Genomic DNA, 17,901 nt, shown 5'->3' with positions numbered 1-17,901 from the left:
TTTTTATCTCCTGCTACAATAGATCTGTAGCCACAAGCTTGTTGCTTAGATTGGCTTCCTTACTGTGGGCGTGCTTATGGGAGTCACTGGCTGAAGTAGGTACAAAGCATATCCTTGCATCCAATGTTTGGGATTAAGAACTGCATTTATTTTACATAGAGTAGGGTTTTTTTAAGGCCATAACCTCTTAACAGCAGATGACTTGGGAAATACAAGTTTATTTAAACATTTTTCTCATAGGAAGCTTATTGGAGAAAAGCAATACTGATGAGCCTTAGTTCTGTGAGCATCTAAGCATCTATTGCATCCATTTTTCCATCTGCTAGGATAACAAGACCTTGGTAACAAGACAAATCAAATGCAGAAAAACATTTCTATAGTCCTGTGACGGCAAATGTCACATGCAAGAACTTTGAAAACAGACACGTTTTATCTTGTAGCCAGTACAGTTCTTTTTAAGCCTAACTCACAGTGGACTGGCAGTGTTTCGATTGGGAAGGTTTGGCAACATGAATGATGTTTTCACAGACAAAATCCTTGACACAAGTCTGTTTGATGATTTCCATAGTGTTTCCATGCAACTCGTTCATAGCTTGTTCTTACAGCTGTTTGGTAGAAAAGCTCAATTGCCGTCTGCTCTGATGGAGAAAAAGGGCTACAGGGAAGTGCTGAGGACAAAAGACAGGCTGGGACATAGAAGTCCCTTTGCCCCCTCTTGATATTGCTTGGGGAATTGCCCTTAATTCTGCTATTTTTTTGGACATGACAAGCTGTAGCACAGAATGCGGTGGCCGAATCTCACCCAGGTATAGAACTGAGATGCTTATTTCATAATGGATGCGCAGCGTCTGTCCCCGTATGCGCTGTTCTTTGCTCTCACAATGCTTCTAGGTCAACAGTAGCTGTTCTGAACTGTTAATAGCTCAAAATGTTTTCATTAGATGTCAGTTGTCTGCTGTCATCATGGGCGCTCTCTGCCTGGGGCGTTGGCTCTAGGTAGCCTGTGGAACCCTCAAAGTACTTTCTTGCCTTTACAGTTCTGGTTTGTAGTATAACTTGCCTCACATGTTGAAATGACCTATTCCTTGGGTTTTTGAGGTCAAGAACTTTAACTATTGTCAGAAGTCAAGGTATCTCCTTTACTGGATAGCATAGAAAAATACTGAACATAAACGTTGGGTTTGGAAAACCTGTAGGGAACAAATCAGAGTTTCAAAACTCAAATGAACTGTAAAGTTTGCTGGCTTAGTGTAAATAGTGTGCTGATAAAATAGTTTAGCAATATGATGAAAATAAAGGCATCTGTTTCTCTAAGCATGAGCTAGACACGAGACAAGGCACTGCAGGTGCTTTCACCACCAGTTGAGTTGTACCTTCAAGAAGCAGGGGCTGCTGTGGCCAACAGTCCTGCTGGGGCCAAAAGTGAGCAGAGTCTGAGAGTGAAACACTAACCCAGTGCCTGCACATCCCGGGGTGGACAGGGACACAAAATTTAAGTTTTACTTTTCTTTAATGTCCTGAAGGGTCTGTTAGTGTTTCTTAATTTCAGTTTAGGTCTCACGTAGCTTAAATGAGATCTATTGTGAAGATCATCAATATGGGACTGGATCTGCCAGGCTCTCAAGAGAATGATGCCTTTAGCTCATATCAACTTAGATTATCTGTCTCAGAGCTGGATGAAGTAATGTGATGCTCAGTCTGTCTTGGCCTGAAATTGGTGTTCTTTTCTCTTGTTGAAGCCAGCAGTAAACTTCGCACAGGCCTTTGGAGTTTAAATCTTCAGCTGTGATTTTTCAAACTTAAGATCAGCTGAGCAGTCTGGAAAACTTCACCTGAGGCAGTTTGGCATTTTTCCATTTCTTCTGTGTTTCAGCAAAAACAGAGATAACTCTTATTTTAGTATGAAACCTCCTGCTGACTTTTGTTCTGCTGCACAGGCATTTGCGGAGGAAAGGATCAAATTGCAATGAGACGAAACACCAGTGTGTGAGTAAACTTAAATCAGCTGAGTAACAGGTACATCTTTTGCTTTAGTCTTGTCCTGTTTTGGGGAACTTAACAATAAATAGGGAAACAGTTTTTCTCCTTTGTATGAACCAGTTGTATCCATTAATATTTGCACTGAGTATTGTTAAGGCTTGCTGATGTGGTCCAGTCTTTGAAGCTGATGAGTGTATGCTTATGTTTTCCTTGCCTTGTGGGATGCTTCTAGGAAACAGAATATTCTTAAAAACCTCCACCACCATAACACTCGGTTTCCTAAGAGAAGGTTGTACTCGGCTACCCCTGCTGCAGTCGCCTTGTAAAACTTGAGCCGCTTCATCAGCGCGAAGCCTGCACTGTAAAAATTTCCCTGGAAGGAGTAATAAATATTATGAAAATAATTACTTCTAAACAAAATAATGCAAGGTTTCAGTCTCTCACGATGGTCTCTTGGGAGTTGCTACAGCAAATGATTTAGGACCGTCACAGTCAGTGGTGGCTGAAAGTGTCTTGGAAGCCTCTGAAGCCTCTGGAGCAGCCCTGCAATAGGGAATACATGACCTCACCCTTTTTATTAGTAAAGCCTGTCCAGTCCAGCTCCAGAGGATTGTGATGTCGCAGAGGAGACTTACACAAGCCCATTTAATAATGGATTAACTTTTTCTATAGTTAATTTACCAACGTGGCTTGGCTTTGCCAGCAGAACTGGGAGAAACAGCTGAAATAAAAGCCTCTATTTCCAACTTTACACCTTTTAGAAGCTCCAGCTTAAGGAAGCTAGTGATGAGCACGTTCTTCTAAAAATCTCAGACCAACTACTTAAATTTAATCTATGCTCTTTCTAAGAGGAATCCTGGTGTTAGATTATCTTGCATATTTCTAGGGAAAAAGCAAGTTCAGTTTTGAATTTAACTGCACCTGCAGCTTTGCTGGATTTATCACACGTTCCCTGGTCAGCATTTTGTGATTATTTCCAGTGGAACTTTTTCTCTCCACTATTTTGTTGTCAGGGTGTCAACTGGTCTCTTAATTTTAGGGCTTTTGTTACCGCAAGTTAACCAAAGCCTGCTAGGACCTGGTTTATATTCCTTACTGGGTTTGTTTACAGTTGAGTTTTAGTGAAATCCTTCAGAATGAAAAATTGAAATGGGGTTCTAGGCGAGGCACGTAAGCAGCAGCTTGGGGCTTGGCTGGGCGCAGCCCTGGCATACTGGACAACTGAAATACATTGACTGGAGAAGAAAAGAATTGCTGTGGCAATAAAACCCTTTAGCTTGGAACAGCAGAGCAGCTGCTGCTCTTCAAGCGCACTGCGCACGGACACAGCGAGCCAGGGAAGTTTGCCTGTGAATTTTTAACCTACTTGTAAAATTTGCATTTTTATCACGAATAATTACAAATGGAATTATTGCATTCTGTACGCTTTGTTTCCAGCAGGATACTTGCGTTTGTGGATCACCTACAAGCTTCCTCTTTGAAGCTGGCAGGCAAAAATAACTTTTGAAAACTCGGTAAAAAAGTGATTTCAAGAGGTGAGTCTGGTAGCAAGGGTACCATTCCAGTGCAGTGATTAAATAAGCAGGGCTCTGGTTTTGATAGTTTATACTTGCAGAGTGAAAGCAGTGCGTGCTCCTCCCAGGTTGCTACTGGATTGTAGTGGACAAAGGATGTCACTTGTGAATGTTTTTCCCCTACATTCTTGCACTCTATAACCACTGTTTACCACTACTGGAATCTTTTCAGGCTCGGCCTACACTTCAGGCTATAGAAAGTATCAGATAACCTGTCCCACAGACAGAAATTCTCACTGTGTTCCTACTTGCTCACCTCTAGTTCTTACATATAAAGTCAACACCTTACAGCTACATTCTTATAAGGGAGGGAAAAAGTGCCATTGAGACAGGAGTTAAGGTTTTAAACATTGTGTTTTAAAAATGCCCTGCAGTATCGCTGGCACCAGCGTTTGGGATTGAATTCCTCATGTTACACCGTTAGCCACCACTGTAACGGCAGCTACAAGCTCAACTGCTGAATGTTTTGCATTTTAAAAAGCCTTAATTATTTATATTGTATTTGTGTGTTTTTAAAGACTATGAAGGAAATAACGTTCTCATTGTAAACTGTTAAAATAACTTTGAACGCTTTCATTTCCAGAGAACTCCAGGTCTGTGTCTTAGGGCCCTGTTTTGTTCACGTACCACAACAGGGAAACCGTTCAGTTCTGTATCTTTTGAAATGTGGCTCCAGGGCTCAGCCTCTCCCCAGTTTAAGGTCTTGTCTTGACTGAGATTTACTTTGGTTAAGTCTCCTGAAATTCATTGTATGTAAATAAATTTAAGTGAGTAAACATTTCATTTAAGTTCCTTCCTACTGAGAAAGGTTGAATGAAGTCCTAATAAAAAAGGAAATCTCACTCTGAAAACAGAAAGGACAGGCTACTGGCCATCTAGTTATTTTGTGAATTCAAAGGTTTTGGCAATTTGTTTTCAGTGAGGTTTTTCTTTCCACACAGTCTTTCTGTGGTTCAGTGTTTTAAGTGAAATATCTACAACTCCACAGTCCTCTTTTCAGTTCATTAAGCGTAAGTGAGGGACTATTATTTATACCTTTAACACTGGGAATGCACATCTCGACCTGTCTGCAACAGGCAAGACAGTCGCATCTCAAGCTTTAAAGGCTGTAAACTTCCCTATTTCCCATTTGCTCCATGATCCAGCACACATAATGCTACAGCAAAGTTTTATCGGTATAGGTTGTGTCCCACCTAATGAAGCACAGGCAGCTGGCAAAAGGCCACGGACTTCTAGAAATTTACGGTGTTAACTTGTACCTTGGGAAACTCCTGCACAGAAACCTCAGCACATGAACTACTCAGATTTTTCTCATAAGGATTGAACAACAGAGATGTCTTAAATCCATCGAGATAACTGTCCTGACGCTGCTGCTACAGCAGGGTTATTTTGTTTAATCTTAAACACTTATCAGTTGGGAATATTCACAAAGATTAACTATAGAAAATGCTGTTAAACCTGGTGTCTCTCCTCCTCTCTTTCTTGCTTAACACCTATTTAGATCAACTCATTTTCTGCCACTTAATTCCTGGAGACATTGCTGATATTTCCCAGTGTAACCAAGGGCAGGAAAGATCCATGTGCACCATCAGCACCTTCCTGCTGGCTCTTGCCTTAAAAGCTGTAGCTTGGCTCTTTCTTGAAAAGACAGTCTGGACCATTAAAAGCTTCCAGCTCTCATTCAAATACTACTTCCCAAACTGTTCTGTTTGGTTAGCAGGATCTTCTGCTCATTTCTGGACCCAACCAGGTGGGTGAAGTGGAGCGGAGTACATTTTGCCTTTCCTACTTCCTGAGCAACAGCAAGTCAAGTTTTCTATACCTGCACTATCTCTGTACATATTCTATCTAGAGTTAGAGTTGTAACTCTACAATGCTGCTGACCAGGCAACTGCCTACCTCACATTTCTGACCAGACCTAGTCCAGAAAAAACTAATATAGGCCAGTCAAAGTTAAACAAAATCAGAAACTTCAACCCCTAGAAGCAAAGTTCCCTTGTGGCCACCTGGTTTAAATGCGGCTGCCTCCCTGCTCCTCACCTTCGCTATATATAAAAATCAAACTGATTAAAATTATTTCTTTAGGCCTCCTGAGAGCTCTTCTATATTTTCTTTCTTGTGCTGTCGATCAAAAGTGCGCCTACCATTTTAATTCGGTAATAGTGAAGGAAACTAAAAAACGTTTAGTTGAAAGCTGTAACGACACCACGTTTTGATTTCCTACACCAACCGGTCTCTTGAATTCTGTCTCCCTTCCCCAAGGACTAAGTTCCAAAGACTTACTAGAAGCTATACAGAATATGAAGGTTTATTTCAAAAGAATACATTTGCATGAATACACATAAATGCACTCAATGTAACAGTACCTTCTGCAAAAATAGGTTACATAATACCCAGTAATGAAAGAACAATCTTATTTCTCTACAAATTAAAAAGCAGAGGTAAGAGCCTGGACAACCTTCAAAACGGAGGTTATACTTGCGTGTGTTGTGAGAAGTAGCTACCTTTAAAGCGTGACACCACAGAGCTAAGTTTGTAAATCAAACTACTAGCACGCAGTTGCAAACTGTTCTTTATACAGGATTAACAAATATTTTGGTTCCGATGTGTGGTTTGTTTTGCTTTTTTTTTTTTTTCACACAGCTCTAGTGCCTCAGGGAAAATGCTTATCAAAGATACACAAAAACTATTCAAAATTACAACGTAACTATTAAAATGCCTCCAAAATTGAGAGGAAATAATCATGTTAAATTAAAAAAATTTAACCAGGACTTCCAGACAAGATTTCCTGTTTTTAATCAGAGAAAGTTTACAAGAGATTTCAATAAGTTATCTTGAAACCAAGCAGCTGTAGATCTTAGAATCTTCGTGGAGGTCCACCTTTAAATGGCTTAAATCCTGAGCCACTTCCCCTCTGCATGGAATTGCCTGTGATCTGTACAACTCTATTAATTGGTGAGGAGTTACTGGAAACAAAGGTTTTAGAAAATCATTAAGTTACAGTTGGTATCAAAGCTCTCGGTGTACAGGTAAGAACTGTTCCTTCTTATATCACTTGGCTCTTAAACTCTTAAGTCTCTAAGAGACTTTGCAACAAGTCTCTTTCTGCTGTGTAGCCAACAGCAGTGCTGCAGCAACCCACCCACCCCAAGGAACGCTGCTCGTCCTGACACTGCTCTGCTACCTAAACATCACCAGAGCTTTGAGAACTCAGCAGGGAAGCGAGAGGAGTAGGTTTTGTACCTTGTATGCGGAGACATCATGCCACCTCCTCCACGGCCGTCTCCCATTCTCCTCCCGTCATGATACCCGCTTCCTTGAGAACCAGGTCCGTGCCACTCTTTTCTTGGTCCAGTTTCACGACTGTGGCGCTCAACGACATGTCTGTCTTCGTTATAGTGCTAGTGAGAAAGGGATACGGGGCTTTTCAGAACAAAAGGGGCATTTTCTTACAGGCTGAGAGAGTTGTTCAGCCTGGAGAAGAGGAGGCTCTGAAGAGACCTCAGAGCAGCTTCCAGGGGGGCTGCCTTCCCTGGAGGTGTTTAAAAGTCAGGTGCATGAGGTGCTGAGGGGCATGGTTTAGTGATTGATGGGAACGGTTGGACTCAATGATCCAGTGGGTCCTTTCCAACCTAGTGATTCTATGATTCTAAGAAAGCTGTGGAGGGGCTGTTTACAAAGGCTTGAAGCCATGGGACAAGGGGAATGGGAATAAACTGGAGCAGGGGGGATTTACACTAGACATAAAAAAGAATTTCTTCACGATGAGAGCGGTTAGACACTGGAACAGGTTGCCCAGAGCAGTAGTGGCTGCCCAATCCCTGGAGGGGTTCAAGGCCAGGTTGGATGGGGCTTGGAGCCCCTGATCCAGTGGGAGGTGTCCCTGCCCATGGCAGGGTGTGGAACTGGGTGATCTTTAAGGTCCCTTCCAACCCAAACTACTCTATGATTTTACGATTCTATAAAATATGCAAAGGTGAAGCATCATTGAAAGGGTCAGTCCACAGGCACCTCACCCATCCTTACGAGAGTCCTGGTAAAAGTAACTAGATAACAAAAAGCAAGCAGTCTGCGCTAATGACTGCATGGGTGTGGATGGAGTGACACTCTAAGAATTTGTCCTTCACTCCCAGTTCTGCCCTGATCTCAACCACTGATGAGCACAGGCTGGGCAGCTACACCAAGAGAAAAGCTACTTTTTTTAGGATCTTTGTAGCAGGGAGCAACTTGGTCTGTAGATTAAATTTCAGGAGAAGCCTTAGAGAAGGTTCTTCTCTTAGCAGAACATTACAGGTGACAATGACAAACTGCACTGGAAGCAGCCAGGAGTGTACAGCCAAGACCCTGAAAACACAGGATGATGACAAATGCTCAGAACCCCAATCAGCAATTCATTCAACTATTGTTCTGATCTACCTGAAAGATGCTAGACAAAAAGAACTGGCAATATTTTCCTGCAATTTCTCGGCTTATTAAAAAATCAACAAAAAGAACCTTTAAAATGAGCTTGAAAACAGCCAGACTGCTTGCTAATAATTTTCGTGATGCTATCCAGGGTCATTCTGCCAGCATGATTATCATTTTCCAATTTCTCCCTCATGCCCACAAGCACAAGAAGATGACTCACTTGTCCTCCACCTCTTTCTCCCATCACGCCTCGTTCTCCTTCTCTGCTTCCATATCCAGAAGCACTGCTGCGGCTCCCAGGAGGTGCACCTCTCACGTGTCCAGACACTTCTCTTCCCGATCGATCTGGCCTCTCACCTCTGTAAAAATAGCTTTCATCAAAATTTTGGTTTCAGTAGAATAGAACTTGTAGCAAATCACAGCACACATAGACTTCAAAGATTCCCTTTTGGGTTTCAGGTTCCTAGCAACCTGCAGGCAGCTTCTTAGAAACATTCTTTCTCTATACGTAATTAAAGGTTACCCGTCATTTGTTTTCACCTGCATTCTTGCACAAGCTCTCCTAGGTGTTGTTACACATGATTAAGAACAGACTGCTGGGAGCCAGCATCAAATTTACAGATGAGGTTTAGAAAATGTGACTACTTACACACAATTTTTTTCTAATGCTTTTGGAAAGCAACTTTGCCACTTTATAGGAGGGAGCTGTTCTCTCTTTACACATCAGCTCTTGATGCATCGCTACTCTGGATGAATTCCACAAGAATCGGTACCTTCACTATTTTGTTGTCAGCCGGCACATTTACCTGCCGTCCCGTTTGTCTGTGCTTATGCTCCCCTCGCTCTTCCAATTCGTTTGCCGGGGGGGGTTTGAACCAGTCTCTCTTGGATGTCGACCATGTGGTATTTCAGGTCTGTCATGAATTATCACCGTTCTTCTTTCATCTCTGTCTCCTCGCACTTCTCTCCTGTCTGTATCGCGAAGCTCGCTCCTCGGTTGCGGCGGTTCATTTCTTCTGGACTCACTGAAGTTCTTAGGATACCTCTCAAACCCCGGCTCTTCTCTTCGTGCTGTTGGGCGAGTCTTTTTTGCTTCACCTTGATTTACAAAACGTTCTCGCCTAAGTTGTTAAAGTAGGAAAAGATCATTTGCTCGTCTCCCATTTTCTCCATTTCTCTACTCAAGTAGGTGCATGTGTGAGTACACAGTGATATTCATCTTCACATTACATGTTTATTATCACGTAAGAGGTATCGATCTCAAAGAGCCTTCCCATCTCAAATTCCATTTATTTCTACAATTGTTACTATAAGCTTCTTACAGCCACATTAACATTTCTTTATGCGTTTATCTGTTCACACTTTGCTCGGTATGATTTAAGCAGTTGTAAGGCCTCCTTTATGCCTAGTACGAAGTAGAGGGAATGCCAGATTTCTCAAGTCAGCTAGAAAATAGAAAATTCATTGCAGCCGAAAAGCAGCCGCCCAGAAGCTACAATAATGTGGTCTTGACTTTATAAGTGGTTATTGCAGATGTTTAATGGAAACACCAAGCTGGATCTAGAACCAGTGTTTACTGCACAGTTGCATGGATCCTGACAAACGTGACTCATGCAAGCAATGCTCAAAACTCTCATTAAATAAGTTGCATTTAGCCTTGTTTCTGAACGAGGGTGAGTTACCAAGTACGACAGATCTAATCCATTGGAACCCACTTATAAGTGGATGTGAAACAGGAATAATTGCAAAAATTTTCAAAATGTCATCAAAATAGGCTACCAGGCAGCTAATTTAAAGTCCTCCGAGAGGAGCAGAATAGATTCCATGATATAAACAGTCTGAAAACACGAGAAATTTTGAAACGCTACTACAACACTGCATAAACCCTTTAGCACCATTTTGAATTTTGAACAGTTAAGATCGAAATTCCCAAAGCTGTTGGCAGGCAAAATTACCGTCTAAACTTACCTATCAAAAGAAGATGAGGGGACAGAACCACCTTCTGGATACCGTCCCCGTTCTCTGTGATCAAAATCATTAAACCTGTTCTGTGGGCGACTGTAATCTGAACCATGACCAAACCGCGCATCTGTATCGAGAGCCATCTTCTTATTGTCATTCCAGTAAGGATCGTCTCTCCTTTAGGCAAAACAAATGAACGCTCATCAGTTACGTGTAGCCAACTCAAGGCCTAATATGAAGAAAATGATTGAGAGACAGTTGTCTGTTTCACAGATGCTTATTTGACCATTGGAAAGCCACTAGCAAAGATACTCTTTAAAGAGTAGGGAACAACAGCATTAACTACCAAGCCCCCTGTCTGAAGTGCAAATTAAAGAGAGAAAATATCAATAAAATACATAATAAAATCTAAGCAATAGTACACCGTGCTGGGCAGGTAAAAAAAGCCCTACAAAATAAAACCCCAACAAAATCACCACTGTAGAAAAATTCTGCCTTGAATTTAGCCTTCTAGTTAAAAAGAAAAAACCCAAACCAGAACACCCATCAATCAGAACAGCTTTCTGAATAGCGTAGGAAACATCGCAGCCTTGCTCACTAGAAACATTCTGGCACAGATCTTCTGCAATAAGAACGGGAGAAGTGTATCACTGGTAGCCATGAAAAATGAAGCCGTCTTTATTCCTCCAGTGAAGAAATATTATCACCCTGCTACTGTACCTACCATGACTACTTACACTTCCCTTCCGCTGTATCACCGATATGTTCATTTAATGGGTAAGGTCTCAGTCCTACTCTTATAACCAAATAAAGATCAATGCCAGTTCACTTCATCATGTGGCTCAAACAGTGAATGACAGATGCCACCAGCTTCAGTAAAAATTAAAAGCCATTACACTGACTTCCTGAACCATCCACTCACCAGAAATGTGAATACTTACCAAAGCAGAATCTAAAAATTTTGTCCACTAAGCCAGAACAAGGCTAGGAACTGTTTCTTTCATTAAGCATTGTAAAAACAACAGTTTGAGAACTAGAATACCTGTGATCTACATCCCGTGGACGTTTCAAAGAATTCCTCTTTTCCTGTTCATAACGAAGCTGCTGCTGCTGTCGACGAAGTTCCTCCCTTTCACGAGCAATACGCTCTGCCTCTTTTCGACGTTCCTACCATGAAAGGAAAGGGTGAATAAGCACAATGAACAAAACAGCTCTTTATTAGAGATACCTACAGAACAGCACATGGAATTAATACCTCATAGTTTTCTCTTAGAGGCTACATGGTATGCTTCATCCCTGGAGAGCATCCAAGATTAAGGAGCATAAGAAATACTTCTCCAAAAAAAGCAGACAACAGATCTGGAGAAGCTACTGGCGGTAGCCAGTTCATTGAGTGGTTTGTGTTGGAAGGGACCTTAAAGATCATCCAGTTTCACCCCCCTGCCATGGGCAGGGACACGTCCCACTGGATCAGGCTGCCCAAGGCCCATCCAGCCTGGCACTGGACAGGTAATTTCTTGTATTGCTAGTGTTTCTGGGCAACAAATACAGATCTCATTCAGTTTGCAGTGCCACGGTCTAACAAAAATCTAGTGAAATTATGAGAGACTAATACAGGCAATATGATCTGCTGGACATCAGTTTCAGAGACACGTACAGCCACTACATGAACCAGCAGCAAGAATTTGCCATCAAAATACTCTTGAGTCAAGTAAACAAGATAAAGATTACTGTTGGACACTGCGGGTTATGTAATGTTTGGTTGGTTCTTTTATGGCCTGCACGGAAGAACGAAGGGAAAAATTCACTGCAAGTGCAGACCAGGTTATTCTCCAAAACGATAGCATAATAGAGGCCCAGGTATAAATATACATACCTGTTCAATACGAATACGCTCTCTTTCCAAACGCTCACGTTCCATTCTTTCCCTCTCTAGCTTTTGCCTTTCAATTTCTAAGCGCTCTCTTTCTCTCTGCAAGCATTCTTCTCGCTCATGCATTATTCGTATGCGTTCTCTCTCACGATGCTCCCTCTCAGCAATTTCTCTTCGCCTATGGAAAAAGGTAACAGGGAATATTCTCATCCATCACCTTAAGCACAGACACCAAAAAAACTACTTGACAGTAAGCTCTTGACAGAAGTCCTGCTATTAGAAGTCTACTTTCAGCCCCAAGTAGCCAAAATGGTTTTAGCGTATTCTACAAAACCATTTAAGCAGACAACAGATACTAGGAAAAAATATATCAAGAACCATCATTCTTGATGTATTTTATGCTGGATTCATATTTCTATGTTGTCAACTAGCAGACAGTAACAGCAGCTTAGCAAAGAACATGATTTGTATCTTAAAAATACTTCCTATTTTAGCTCTTGCCTTCTTCAAGTTAACAAAAAAAGCCTTACTTATCATTTTCTGTCCAAAAATAAGACAGAATAACGTAACCACTCTCATTTGCACAGGTTAGGTGTGCTTGTCAACAGCTTCATTCTGCTTTCTTCTTCCCACCTCCTGCAGCTTATCAAGAAGCAGGAAAGGCATTTTCTCCTTTAAGCTTTATGCTTGCTGGGAATTCCTTTGTTTAGGGAAATCCAGCTAACGTCACTGGTCATTTAACTATCCCTTGCAAACTTTTGGCCATATGAAAAGAGAATAGAACAGCATAGCCACTTAGTCCTTTTATTTAAAGGGACAAGATTGTATTATGCTTGATTCATCATTTAGATACACAACAGTTGTCTTTTTAAAAACAAATAAGAAAAAAAAACCCCAAACCACTGGTTTTGGCCACATCTCCTAGTCAACTTCTGATCTTTTCAAAAAGAAGAAAACCCGCATGCAGTGACAGTGATGAGACATAACCCACCCACAACAAACACTAAGCTACATGTGTACATATGTGGCTATTAAAAGATCAAACAAAAATTTATACAAGATACTGTTAGGTAGAGTCCCAGACTTGAACAGTTGACTGAAAAGCTCACAGAATGCATTCTATCTCGATTTCTAAATACAGAATCTAATCACAGAATCACAGAATAACCAGGTTGGAAGAGACCCACCGGATCATCGAGTCCAACCGTTCCCATCAAACACTAAACCATATCCCTCAGCACCTCATCCACCCGTGCCTTAAACACCTCCAGGGAAGGTGAATCAATTAAGTATAAATAATCAATTAAGTATAAAATAGTGTTTAGCAATAAACTGAATTACTACCTTCGGAGTTCAACAGCTCGTCGTATTCTTTCCAATCTAACCATGTGTTCTCGCAATCTCTGTTCCTTCATCTTTTCAAAAGGCAAGATATCCTTTCTACCCCTGTATTCCCTGAACTTCACTTTATCTTGAATAATACGCTCTTTGTTCCTCAGGATCTGTGGCTAGAGATAGAGATTACAATGGTTATTTGAGAAGTCTCATTCATTTAGGGAGATTTCTGGATGCTACATTCACATACAATTAACCACTTTGCTACCCCAAAGCATACGAAGCATCTATCAAAGTTTAATAGTTTGTAATAGTTTACTGACTCTTCAGTCAAAGTATCAGCCATAAGGTATTATCAAATAAGATAAGAATTGCATCAAAGCTATAGATACTTACTTTATCAAATCTCCCCCTTCTAACTGTCCTAGTGTGGCCTTGGTCTCCTTTTGTTTGGTCTAAAACTACAACTTGACCTGGGCTTTTACCACCTAGTGAAGGAGGGAGGGGAAAAAAAAAAAAAAAAAAAGAGAAAAAAGGTTTAAAAAACACACACATTCATATTTGCCTATTACAGATTTTTCTTGGTATAATTTCTAAGTCTCTAAATTGCACCATTACTGGTAGCAGAAGCAAACCAGCACGTCTGTCATTAAGTAGTAATATCAAAGGTGGAAGCTTTAACATCAGCTCTACAGTGACACGTTACTGGAGTCTAAAAAGAATCATGTGTTTAATCGTCCGGTTTCTGGTAAGAGCAAGAACATGCCCCCAAAACAACTCAGACACACAGATTCAACAGGAGGAAACACTGCTATATTGCATACTTATTCTTTTGCTTTCTTCATTTTTTTTTAGTGGATTCTTGATTAGGGCCACTTGCTCCATTATCACGCTTCTCATCTTTACCTTCTGTTTTCTTGGCTTCTTTATTTTCTTTTTTTTCCGATTTTTCCGATTTCTCAGATTTCTTTTCTTCTTTTTTGGTTGATGGAGTTCTTGTTAGGAAAGAAACACAAATGCAGTCAGGAAATTCAAATGAAAGGATTTTTCACAACTTCAGAAGACAGGTGAAATTTCTCACTTGCTGGTTTTATCACTTGAAGCAGTCTTCTTATCTCCCATGCTTCTACCCGAGCCAGATTTCTCATCACTGTCCTTCTTCAACTCCTTTTTGGAGGGATCGCCTTTCACCTATTTTTTTTCCCAAAAGCAAATACGTTAATAGAGACTCATGCTGAAGATGGTCTATTTTGGGAAAGGTTTTTATCTTATTAAACCTACTTTCTCAACAGAAATTTGTTGTCCATGCAGCTCCGTTCGATGAAGGTGTGCGATGCATCTAGTCACTTCTGTACTAGAAGACATCGTTACTATGCCGTAACATTTTGCCCCTGGGCTTCGTGCATTTGTGACCACCTTTGCACCAAGCACCTACATAAACAGGTACAATTTAAGTTTTGAGAGCAGCATTTCTAGTAAGGAAGCAATGGTATTCCTATAATTTTTACCTGAGTATATAAAAGCCACAACAAACAAACCCAACCCAACAACAACAAAAAAACTCTACTGGAAAGACTGACAACCCCAAGTTTTCAAAATCATAGAATTCTACAGGAAGTCACAGCTTTGAGACCTTTATCCCAGCGTTCACACCAAGGCACATTAATGTTTATGTCCTGTTTTGACCACTCAATCTCGTGCAGGTTATCCAAATGCTTCTTTTGACAGTAAGAGTCAAAATTCGCACAGAAACGCAACTGAGCTGAATTTGATGGTTCATCTCTGACAGATGAGCCCCCACAGCAAAGTCAACAGCTGCCAATTACTGGCAGGAAGGTACAAAATATTGTGTAGTAACTTAATAAGGGAGCTGGTTCTTCAAAGGCATCTAGCAAATATGTCAATCAAGTGATTGTAGCTCTTTTGACACCCACTTCTTGAGAAAGCATTAAGCTTTGTGTTCCTGCTCCTTTCTGTAATGACAGGAGCCAGTCTTCTTGATGCAGTCGTGCTCCAACGCAACATTTTTATCTTTCTAGCAGCCTGAAATGGTACAGTCATTTAGAAATTAATTACTTCCCAATTAATTTAAAGCCGGGAAGCTATGTAAATACAGGTACCAAGCATCTTTACAGCAAAAACAGTCGGAGATTTGGAAGTTTTAACAAAATACATTCTCAGGTTTCAACAGTTATGAAAGCATTAAATAAAATCACCTACTCAATTCACTAGAAAAATCAGATATCCAATAATCAGCACACATATTTGATAAGCATAGTGCTAAGGTTCTAACTAGTTCCCAAAATGCACCATCATAACTGCACAGGCTTAGACAAACACTGTAAATTCATGTAGTGATCAGCGACTCTTTTGAGAAAAGGAGAACTGCAACTGTTTTCAAAGACTGCTTAGCTTATATGGATTCTGCATTGTTCTATGGAATCTGTGTTAAATTAACTCAAAAATCCAGGAAAACAGAACTAGTTTAAGCAGTCTGTAAATATAAAAATCTCTAAGTCACTAGAAGAGTCATTAAAAGACCCTAAAGGAACAGATATCAACTGTAACTTTTTTTTAATCTATTTTTTCCATTCGTAAGCCCTGAGAACACATGTTAAAAAGTCTCCCAAAGCAGCAGGTTCTACAAAGACTATACTACAATTTTACCGATTAGCACATTATACACTCATGGGTCTGTACAGTTGCCGCAAAACAAAAAGTAACAATGGCTGTGTTCAAATGGATTTTTTTTTAAAGCCAGTCCTGACCAGCCATATTTGTGACATTTCTTTTGCATTTATCTTACCTCAACTGGAAGAAAAATTTCTTATAAAATTAACATCCGATTCTCCCTGTACACACGCACTCTTGGGCTTTCTTAAACTACACTGGTTAAGACATTTCATCTCAGACTTATTTAAATGAATAATTACTCAGTCTATGTAACTGGATAGAGGAGGAGAAAGAGACACACACAACACATGGTACCGCACCCCATGAAATACCTTTCCATATTTGCCAAAGAGATTTTTCAAGTCGGCAGCTTTTGTGTTGGAAGACAGTCCGCTAACCCACAGGTTTCTAGTTGAGCTTCCACTGCTACCACTAACACTGCTTGCGCTTCCTGAAACAGGTTTTACAAAACAGCCAAAAAATTAAGGAGACAAAGGTACCACGAATACTGAACTAAACTGTTGCTGAAAAGAGAACCTCAGCCTGTTACCTTTAAATAACTGTTTACCCGGTTACCTTTCTTGAAAAGGCTTCTATATAAAAAAAATATACGCCATAAGATTTCAATCATTTACCCATGTATTGAGACCAACAGCTCGGCTAATTCGTACCCAACAACACAGTTAGAAAAACTATACTATTCTTTGTTAAAGGCATGCTTTATCCCTCATCTGGGTGTGTACATTTAGCCTCAACTTCTGGTTCTTATCCATAATTTCCATTCAAGAAATCTTTTTCAACACTCAACATCTGTTCTTCATCAGTGCCCCTTCACAGTAGGCACAATACCAAAGAGGTGGCAGAAAGGTAAAGTTATTGACGAGAATATTATGGTCAATTCCCACTTCTTGAAGTATCTGCTCTCCAGCTTTTTACAAACACTGCTGGGTGTAGAACTTAATGCAACCCATACAAATTATTTCCAGCATACTAAAGAAAAGCCAGAAAAACATTACGTGCCCTAAACACCAACACCCTCCCTCATCCGTTAGCCATTTTTGCAACAACACGGAACTATGAAACGAGGAGATTCATGCGATCTTATTTCAAACATCTTTTAGTCTTGTATTATTTGGTTTAGCTTGTTGTCGCCTGCTGCTAAACGCATCAATGGCTTTTGAGCATGTTAAAATGCAGCCAGTCATACAGGCAAGATCAGAACCAGGCCTCCAGCTACACGGCTGGAAAAAGTGGCAGTACGCAGTTTTAAAAGATAAATTAACCACATTGATGACAAAGGGTAGTTTTCTTTCTTCAACACAACAAGATGAACTAAAAGCAAAAGCCAACAAATCTCTAGTTATCGTCAAACTAGGGTTATTAAACATCATTAAAGAGCCATTAGCCTGGCTTTGGCTATGTGTTTTAGGACAGCCTTATGATATTTACTACTACAGGTACCACATATGCTACACGAATGGAGATTTACTGTATCTTTATTGAATTTCACTGTAAACATATAACTACCATGACAAGACATGTATCTACTGAAGACTGAATTACATCTGTCACTAAAATTTCTCTAAGAAATTCGTTTATCAGGTAAAGTTCTATTAATCCATTAGTGATATGGAAGAACTTCTCTGACGAAAGCTTTTGACAGAGAGCTAGCTAGCAGAAGGAGGAGACACATGAGCTTATACAAATGCATTTGTTCAAATATGAAGCATCAGTATAACTGGTGACATTCACATGCTCTCGAGCTCCACTCTAAATTCATGATCATAATCCAGAGGTTTATGGTAACAGATAAACACCAAGGTAGGTGAATAAGCACTGAGGAGCCATGAGTGCTATTTTGCTGGCTGAGATCTCAGCTGTTAATACTTGGTTGAGAGTTCACTTATAAATAAGCTAGAACTAAAACCAAGACCAATAACCACTAGTGTTATGCTAAGTACTCACAACTATTTTTTGCTTACTCTGGGTATAACATCAACCCAAAGCATTGTATGCAAGTTCCAGTAGGCACATCTGATAATTACACCTTCTCATAAAAAAAAAAAAAGTCTTGGGAAACGTTAAGTGGAATTTGCT

The 17,901-nt window shown here is 40.4% G+C and overlaps 1 protein-coding gene across 5 annotated transcripts in view; it reads right to left on the bottom strand.

The window, feature by feature from the left end:
* Nucleotides 1-6,326: 6,326 nt before the first annotated feature.
* The window catches only part of SLTM (SAFB like transcription modulator), a 28,760-nt gene continuing 17,185 nt past the window's right edge, over nt 6,327-17,901 (bottom strand). For 2 of the 5 annotated variants that reach the window (XM_069867222.1, XM_069867223.1), the window contains exons 9-21: nt 16,137-16,255; nt 14,413-14,562; nt 14,213-14,322; nt 14,038-14,126; nt 13,528-13,619; nt 13,141-13,304; nt 11,800-11,974; nt 10,966-11,090; nt 9,930-10,100; nt 8,768-9,082; nt 8,182-8,332; nt 6,798-6,955; nt 6,327-6,520 (exon numbers count right to left, since the gene is read on the bottom strand). In XM_069867222.1, coding sequence (XP_069723323.1) covers nt 6,412-6,520; nt 6,798-6,955; nt 8,182-8,332; nt 8,768-9,082; nt 9,930-10,100; nt 10,966-11,090; nt 11,800-11,974; nt 13,141-13,304; nt 13,528-13,619; nt 14,038-14,126; nt 14,213-14,322; nt 14,413-14,562; nt 16,137-16,255 — 1,928 coding nt within the window. In that variant the 3' untranslated portion in view covers nt 6,327-6,411. The remainder of the gene's footprint in view (nt 6,521-6,797; nt 6,956-8,181; nt 8,333-8,767; nt 9,083-9,929; nt 10,101-10,965; nt 11,091-11,799; nt 11,975-13,140; nt 13,305-13,527; nt 13,620-14,037; nt 14,127-14,212; nt 14,323-14,412; nt 14,563-16,136; nt 16,256-17,901) is intronic. The other 3 variants (XM_069867224.1, XM_069867226.1, XM_069867225.1) reach the window with 2 other exon arrangements.

The sequence above is a fragment of the Phaenicophaeus curvirostris genome, chromosome 12 (assembly GCF_032191515.1).
Source record: "Phaenicophaeus curvirostris isolate KB17595 chromosome 12, BPBGC_Pcur_1.0, whole genome shotgun sequence".
In the NCBI taxonomy this organism is placed as follows: Eukaryota; Metazoa; Chordata; class Aves; order Cuculiformes; family Cuculidae; genus Phaenicophaeus; species Phaenicophaeus curvirostris.
Note: the sequence above shows the minus strand (reverse complement) of the source record. Positions and strands in the feature narration are given on the sequence as shown.